The sequence below is a fragment of the Alligator sinensis genome, unplaced genomic scaffold, assembly GCF_000455745.1.
Source record: "Alligator sinensis unplaced genomic scaffold, ASM45574v1 scaffold1756_1, whole genome shotgun sequence".
In the NCBI taxonomy this organism is placed as follows: domain Eukaryota; kingdom Metazoa; phylum Chordata; order Crocodylia; family Alligatoridae; genus Alligator; species Alligator sinensis.
The window spans coordinates 1-8,573 of NW_005843532.1; the positions used below are offsets into that span (position 1 = coordinate 1).

General features: G+C 53.0%; 1 protein-coding gene across 1 annotated transcript in view; it reads right to left on the reverse strand.

Annotated features, from left to right (window-relative positions):
• Positions 1–6,134: 6,134 nt before the first annotated feature.
• Positions 6,135–8,573, reverse strand: part of FTSJ3 (FtsJ RNA methyltransferase homolog 3) — a 14,495-nt gene continuing 12,056 nt past the window's right edge. The window contains exons 21-23 of the mRNA XM_025195495.1: positions 8,414–8,546; positions 8,236–8,330; positions 6,135–7,162 (exon numbers count right to left, since the gene is read on the reverse strand). Of these exons, the coding sequence (XP_025051280.1) occupies positions 6,973–7,162; positions 8,236–8,330; positions 8,414–8,546 (418 nt within the window). The 3' untranslated portion in view covers positions 6,135–6,972. The remainder of the gene's footprint in view (positions 7,163–8,235; positions 8,331–8,413; positions 8,547–8,573) is intronic.

The window sequence follows — 8,573 nt, forward strand, 5'->3', positions numbered from 1 at the left end:
GTCCTTTCTGTACAATCTATAACCCTCAATGGGTTAACTAGAGTCACTCTGAGCTAACCTGACTCGCATTATGGGGAAAAGCTATTTGTCCAAATGGAGATGTGGCTGCAGCATGGGCAAGCATAACCCAACTTCCAAGGGAACCAGCAGCTACAAAGACATGGTGATATGGGGCATGGGGCTTGCAGACTGGTTGCTGGGCCACCTAGAGGACTATGCAGTCTCATCATGGGTCAGCAACTGAAGGACTGTTGGTCTTTAAGCCATGCCCGAGTATCTCCACTTGAACTTCCCCCTGCACCCAGACGGGGCAGCTAGAGGGAGCTCAGAGCACCACTTAACTCAGGCTGGAAGTTGGTAGGTGTGGACAGGATTGAGAGTAGGGGCAAGCCCATGCAAACAGGGGCAACACTGCAACAGAGACCACCCCTTTGTTTCCTGACATACATCTCTCCTTATTAAAGGTGAATACACAGAAGCTGACTACAGTGCCCCGTGCAGCTCAGGTGAGTTCAATGTGCCTGCAGTCTAGCCTGGTAGCAGCACTGGTGGCACCTGACCCTCACTAACACTGCCTCCTCGCTAGGTCCATTCCCATTTCTGAGGTTTCCAGAGCCCCCACTACAGGGTGGAGAGCAACAGGTGCCCGCTAGGGCTGTGCGAAGCTTCGGATGGTGACTAGATTCGAAGGAGATTCGGCCTGATTTGGTGGCCGAATCTCCGAATCTGAATCAAATCAGGGGACCAATTTACAGGTTCGAATCAATTCAAAGCTCTCCGAATCTTCAGCAAAGATTCAGAGAGCTTTGATGATTTGGGCAGTCCTTGGTGGCTGCAGCAGGGGGCTGCAGCCACTCTGAGCTGGTAAGTACTAGGGCTGGGGAAGGGGATCATGGGGGGGCCCCTGCCAGCCCCCCCAAACCCCTGATTCCCCATGCCGCCGACCCACACCTGGTCCCCCAGGCCCCCTGTGGCTGCCCCTGCCCGCTCCAGCTCCCGGTACTTTAAAGAAAAGTCCCAGTGCTCACCTGGTGCTGCCAGGTGGGGGGCGATCCCCACTGCTCCATGCTGCATGGGGGGGCTCTGCACAAGCCCCCATGGCCCCCCCCATGGCCCCCCCATGGCTGCCCCACCTGCCAGGGCTCTGGCCCTTTAGGGAAAAAAAAGCAGAGAAAAGCCCTGGGACTCAGGGCTCCTGGTGCAGCCTCAGGGGCTCCTGCAGAGCCCCCATGTGGCACGGGGCAGCTGGGGGTTTCTTCAGGGTTTTCTTTTTCTTAAAGGCCTGGCGCTGACCCGCGAGGGGGCTAGGGGAACTAGGAGGGAGAGGGGGGTTCAGGAGCTCGTGCAGAGCACCCCACACAGCGTAGGGCAGCGGGGATTGCCCCCTGCCTGGCAGCACCTGCTGAGCCGGAGCTTTTTTCCCCCCCCCAAGTGCTGGGAGCTGGGGCAGGCAGGGCAGCCATTGCTGGGCTGGGAGAGGGGCGGGGGATGGGCCTGGCTTGGATGATTCTGCGATTTGGCCGAATTGAATCAGGACAGTGATTCAAATCACCGAATTGAATCGCTGTCCCCCGAATCAGCCAAATCCAAAGCAAATACTAGCTGCTTCACACAGGCCTATTGCTCACAGCTCTGACAGAGTTCTCCAGTGTGAGAACTGACCACTATGGGTGTACTGATACAGCAGTCCAGTGTTGGATCAGCACCAATTTAAAGAACATTGACTGCATCAGAAATTCACATTTTTTGCCCGATGTGGCCAATAATGTGGCTGATAAACACCCTGAGCATGCCACAGTGCAGCACATAGGCGGCAAGGAGCACAACCCAGCAGCCTGATACCAGCTGGACACAGCTTAAGTCTGCCCCAGCCCCACTCCCTCCCTCACCGCAGGGGCCTCTATCTGCCCCCTCCCTGCCCATTCCTTCCCCCTCCCCCTCCCCCTCCCCTTCTACCACAACAGACTGAACTGTCGGACACTGCTCTTCAAGCTGTGTGCTGGAAATCGGATCAATATCGGCCAATATGCCTCCTTAAAAATCAGTTATCTGTATCAGCCCCAAAAATCTCTATCAGTGCACTCCCACTGATCACAGAATCTCAGAGAAGTAGAGCTGGACAGGACCTCCATAGGTCATCTAGTTCAATCCCTGAGGCAGGCTCATCCCTGTCCAAACCATTTCATAGATTTCATAGACATTAGGGCTGGAAGGGACCTCGGAAGATCATCGAGTCCAGCCCCCTGCCCAAAGGGCAGGAAGTCAGCTGGGGTCATAGGATCCCAGCAAGATAAGCATCCAGTTTCACCTTGAAGGTGTTCAATGTAGGCGCTTGAACCACCTCTGGTGGCAGGCTGTTCCAGACCTTGGGGGCTCAGACAGTAAAGAAATTCTTCCTTATGTCCAGGAAAATGTCCCATTTTATTGCATACAAATCCATAATTTAACCTCTTAATAAAGCTACCATCAGCCCTGACAATGCAAAATGTAACACCCTAACCTGCCAGAGGTAAAGCATAGGAGACCTGGGGGCCAATGTCCTGCTGCTGTAAAAGGTGGTTAATATAAGCTCAAGAGATCTCAGGCAAAGGAGCATGCCCCTGATACAGAGGGAAGCAAAACCTCCAGTCCATACCAACTTGACCATGGGGTACAATTTCTTCCCAAACCCAAATAATGCAATCAGTCATACAGTAACCAACCCACAGAAGCTGCAAGTGAGGGCTGTGGGGAGGAAGTGGGGGCATTTTCTGGGAAGAATCTAGGCAGGACTCAAGGGAAGAGGACTCTGAGGCTGTTGTGAGGATAGGACATGAGCCTGTCTGATAGAATCTTGATGGATGTTGGGAGAAGTGTGGGGTGCAGTATTGGGAGAGGAGGGGAAGGGCAGAGGGAACCAACTGACTTTGATCCTTGTCTCCTGGGACATTTGCTTGTTGTTTTAAAGCCCCCGGCACAGAGGAAGAAAATTCTCGCTGATGCCACTGGTCTGGCCTCCCAGCTGGGCCCCTGCCCTCCCATCCCAAACACCTCATCAGCAGCCAGACACACAAGGATCTGCCAAGCTGACTGGCCCTTTTTCAGCAGCTGCTCCTAGTCCCAGCTGCCCCCTTTCCTCTCAGCCTGGGCCAAATGGAGCTTGCAGCTGAGCAGTCATAACACAGACCCTGAACATCTTCTGCAGACAACACATCTGAGGGTGCTCTGGAAATGTGCCTCTGCCATCCCCTCTCAACCTTCAACCCTGCCCGCATGACTGGAGCTCATGTACGTGGGACCAGTGGGACTGCTGGGATTTGCCTGCCTGCTGTGGCAGAAGCAGCACATTAGAATCTGTGACATGTCAGCCCTGCTTGTGACGTCTTTTCTTACTGTGCGCATCCGTTTGCTTCCACAACACAGTACTGACAGGGGATGGCAGCACTGGAGCCAGATAGGACCCATACAAGCAGGTGTGCTGCTGGTTTTCCCTCTCTGTCCACAGCAGTTTGGTCCTGGGGCCCAGTGCCAGCCCAATGCATTACAGCCCTGGCTACAAGACTGACCTAACTTCCATGTGCTGCAGTAAGCCTACAAGTGGGGACAAAGTGCTAAGGAGGGGAGCCCAGGGAAGGTGTCAGCAGTGCACACACTGCTTGGAGGGATCATGGCTACAACTTTATCAGACACAGCTCTTAACACCAGTGCTGCAAAATGTGCACTCATAACCTGCTGCTTTGGGAGCACTCTTCCTCTCTTACACGATGCTCAGTCTGGGCTAAGATAGCTGCCCCCTCAGGGTACCTCACCCTCCAGTAGTGATGGCAAACAAGAATAGCTGTCTTTCCAGCTCAGTTTCAAGGTGAGGTAGGGGCTGAGCCTTGCAAAGTAGGGTTTCCAAGCAACTGCTTGCCCTGGATGGTAGAGGACAGATTTACAAGGGCCATCCTAGCCCCTGGCCAAGGCCACCAAAGGACTCTTTTTCTAGACACCTAATACTATCCCTCTAACACAACAATCTACACCCGAAATAACTGACAGCTAAAATGAAGGGCAGGTCATGATGAGCCACTGGGAGTGCAATGGTTCAGCATCCCACATAGAACTAGACCAAATTGGGCAAGATTCACCACCCCCTAAACCAGAGGCTAAGGAGTCTGAGCCCAACCAGCCTGATCTTCCTAATGTATAGCAGACAGTCCCTCTGGTTCGACAGAGAGGGGCTCTTTGCTATACATTAAATAATTCTTAATTAAACAAAGGCCACACCTTGTTAATTAACTTTAGCTACCACCAGTATGGGGCTGTGGTTTGTGCTCAGCCCCTACATCCCTTTCTAAGCACTTGGTGGACAAGGTAATGATTGGAAGTCAGCATAGATTCACCAAAAGCCAGTCATGCCTAACCAACCTGATTGCCTTCTATGACAAGATGACTGGTTCTGTGGACGTGGAGACAGCACTAGAAATAATGTACCTTGATTTTAGCAAGGCTTTTGATACAGTCTCTCACAGCAATCTCACAGGCAAGCTAAGGAAGTATGGGCTGGATGAACGGACTGTAAGGTGGATAGATAACTGGATGAAGCCTCTGGGCCAGAGAGTAGTAATCAACGGCTCCATGTCTAGTTGGCAGCTGGTATCAAATGGAGTGCCCCAGGGGTCAGTCCTGGGGCCAGTTTTATTCAGTGTATGCATCAGCAACCTGGAAGATGGGATACAGTGCATGCGCTGCAAGTCTGCAGATAATACCAAGCTGGGGCGAATGGTAGGTATGCTGGAGGGTAGGGCTAGGATTCAGAGAGCACTAGACAAATTGGATTGGACCAAAAGAAATCTCATGAGATTCAATAAGGACAAGTCCAAAGTCCTGCACTTAAGATGGAACAATCCCATGCACCAGTAAAGGCTGGGGACCGACTGACTAAGCAGCAGCTCCATAGAAAAGGAACCTGGGGGTTACAATGGACAATCAGCTGAATATAAGCCAACAGCATGCCGTTGTTGTAATAATGAAAGCTAATGGCATACTAGGCTGTGTTAGTAGGAATGTTGCCAGCAGATCAAGAGAAATGATTAGTCCCCTCTATTCGGCACTGGTGAGGCCACATCTGGAATATTGTGTCCAGTTTTGGGCACTCCACTACAGAAAGGATGTGGACAAATCGGAGAGTCCAACAGAGGGGAACAAAAATGGTTCAGTGGCTGGGGCACATGACTTCTGAGCAAAGGCTGAGGGAACTGGGCTTATTTAGTCTGGAGAAGAGAAGACGGAGGTGGGATTTAATAGCAGCCTTTGACCACCTGAAGGGTAGGGAAGTTTAGGTTAGATATTAGGAAGAACCTTCTCACTAGGAGGGTAGTAAAACACTGGGACATGTTACCCAGAAAGGTGGTGGAATCTCCATCCTCAGAGACTTTTAAGACCTGGCTAGACAAAGCCTTGACTGGGATGATTTAGTTGGGGATGGTCCTGATTTGAGCAGGGGGTTGGACTAGATGACCTCCTGAAGTTACTTCCAACCCTTACTTTTTATGAATATGCCATCAGTATGGGGCTGCGGTTTGTGCTCAGCCCCTATGTTCCCTTATGCACAGGCTTTGCCCAATGATGTGCATGGATTCAACTTGCACACAGACCCAAATGCTGCCTGCCCTGCCTTCCCCTCCCCACACCTCATCTTGACACATAACAGACAATGGACAAGCCACAAAGTTACCCGACTCATGCAGAGCAGGCAAGGGCCACCCTGCATGGGCAGCAAGGAAGGCAACTCTCCAGAACAGGCAGCTTGTATGCCAGGCCAGGCTGGGGAAGACAGGGGAAACATCAAAGCAGAGCCATCTGCGCGCTGGGCAGTCGAAGTGGAACCCTGGAACCTTAAACCTGCCTTTCCCATCCCGAGTTCAACCCTGCAAAGGAAGAAGAAGAATGCCTGCAACATTTATATATTCCTGGCCCTGAATGCACACAAGTCACACAGAGCAGCCCATCAGATCCCACCATGCTGGCTGGCCGCTGTCTGCTATGCAGAGGCATGACAGCAGCCCCAACCAATTGCAGGTGGGTCAGTCACGAGGATGAGAGAAAAAGAACCACTCCAGGACATGAGGCAGGCAGAAAGGCCAGCAGCAGCAGGATGGAGATGCATGAGCCCAGGGACCAGGATTTAATCCTAGAACAAGTCAGGAGAGCAGCTCTCGCCTGAGACTGGACAATGGAGACAAAACAGCCATGTGACACAGAAGGGAGGGGTCACCTGGCCCAAAGAACCCCCCTGTCCACTGTTAATTCTTGCTTTCTCCCTCCCTCCTCCACTAATGAGGTCACAGCAATGAGATCTGCCCCCTTCTACCACCCAGCTGTTACCAAGGCAAAAAGCACCTCCAGGTGCAAGTCCCAGCTCCAAGTGGCTTCTCCTACTGCCTGGGGTTCAGCTAGCCCAGGGAAGAGATCAGTCTGACCTAAACTGAGACACCACCCAGCAAGGCAGGGAGCTGCAGGGAGGACGGTGTGCTTGGAATAGGGAGACACGGGGCAGCAGGCTCAACCGGCCTCCGCAATGAGAAAGAGGTTGGGGAAGGGGGGGTGGGCCTCAGGCCAGGGCTTGCCCGGGATTTACAGCTCTGGTGTCAACATGGAAGCAAGACCACGTGGCCAGGGCTAGTCAATCACCTGCAGCAAGTGTAAGAAACGCCTTGGGGAATATCACAGCTAAAGCCGCTTGCCCCAGGGTGACATGGTTTAGACAGGAAGCTACCTCCTATGTTAAGGCACTGATTAAACAGAGCACATCTCACAGCTGACCATGTCCTCCTTGTGGTCACAAGCACCTGGACTGCAATGGAGACAGACCCAGACGTTGTCCAGCGCCATGTAGTCAGGGCCAGGCCTGGCATGTGGGTGGTCCTGCATCACCAGCCCAGCAGTGTCTAGTGCTGTTGGGAGCCAGCCTCGCCCAATGCTCCCAGTCTAAGTCTCGAATTGGCCACATTACTTGTGGTGCCTTTTCTTCTGCTCCTTGCATTTCTGAGCCCTCATGTCCTTCTTCATGCGAGTGTCCACGACCTTGAAGTGACCTTTCACTCCTGCAGGGCGGCTCACATGCCGGCCAGCTCCTTTCTTGGCCACCACATATGTGACCTTGCGTTTCTCCTTCCCGAGCCCAGCCTTCTTATAGATGCTGCCGGAGGAGAGAAAGAGGGGTCAGAGTAGAGTCTCATCCTCTTGCCAACCTGCCCTTCTCCCAGCCCAGAGCTATTCTCCTGCCAACATAGAAAGACAAAGTGTAGAACCAGATCCATGGCAGGCGAGGGCTTGCTTATGGATACTGGAAGCAGTTCCAAGACTTGGACTCCATGCTCTAAGTGGTGCATGACTGGAACTGTATCTAAGGGAATAGAGTTGCTCTACCTCCAGCACCAGGCTCTAGTCCTCAGGACAAAGTTCAGTCTCTCCCTCTTCCTCCAGCCTCTGTTCTTTGCTCCTTTGTTTCTCCCCCTCCCCTGTTTCTAGCTCTCCTCCCACTGCACCTGGACCCACAACCAGGCCTTGACACAGACCCATCCATTTCAATCCCCACAGCCTTTCTGCCTGCCCCCTGCTGCTGCTACCTGGGCAGCCTTGGGCTGTCTAAATTCTACCAGCATGAGAAATAAGCCCAAGAAGGAGGTGGAGTGCAACAAGCCAAGGCTGAAGATTTTGAGGATTGGGGTGCCCCAATACTCCTACCAGCACTTCTGCTCAGAGTTATACTGTCAAATTTAGGGTCAGGAAGAAACCTTCCTTCTAAACCAGACTGGCACACGCTACAGAATTGCTCTATAGTATGGATCATGGTCCTCTTCCTAAGATACTCTAAGCAAATACTAACCAATTACTCATCCACTGGCAGTGCCCTGGTCTCCTCTCACCTATGACAATTTGGGGGGGATGGGGGGGATGTTCCTAGTGTCATGTCTTGTAACTGTTTGTCACTGTTTACATTTTAGGGAATCCTTCAGTGGGGTTGCCTGTGAACTGGACTCAGTGGCCCAAGTCCTAAGTGCCCAAGTCTCCTATCATGGTTCTGCTGGGTTATGCAGGTGAACAACCACACTGAAAACCCAAACTCCAGCTCTATGACCATGCCATGCCCAGGCACATGGGCCTATACCCATGCCCAGGCACATGGGCCCAGCCCTCCGGTATCACCTGATGGCCCTGCCCCTGTAACCGTTACAGTGAGCAAGATCACCCCCACGTGCTGTGACTCACCGACGCAACTGGGCCATCTTCTCATGCTCCGAGATATCCACCGTGCTCACAACAGCCTCTGCCTTCTTCTTCATCTGCTCCATCTTCTTCAGCATCTGGAGGAGATGGGGAGAGATCAGCAGGGCAGGCAGAAGATAGAGGGAGAACACTTCTTGCCTGAAGCCGCTGGTTCCCTTACCCGCCGCTTCTTCCGGGCCTTGGCCTCTGCCACCTTCTTGATGGGACGAGCGTTAATCTGGCGCCAGCGCTGCCGGTACTCCTCCACTGTCTGCCGATCCAGGGGCAGCTGCTTCCGGCGGGGCTGGGGCTCCCCCTCCCCCAAACCATCCCGCCGCCCC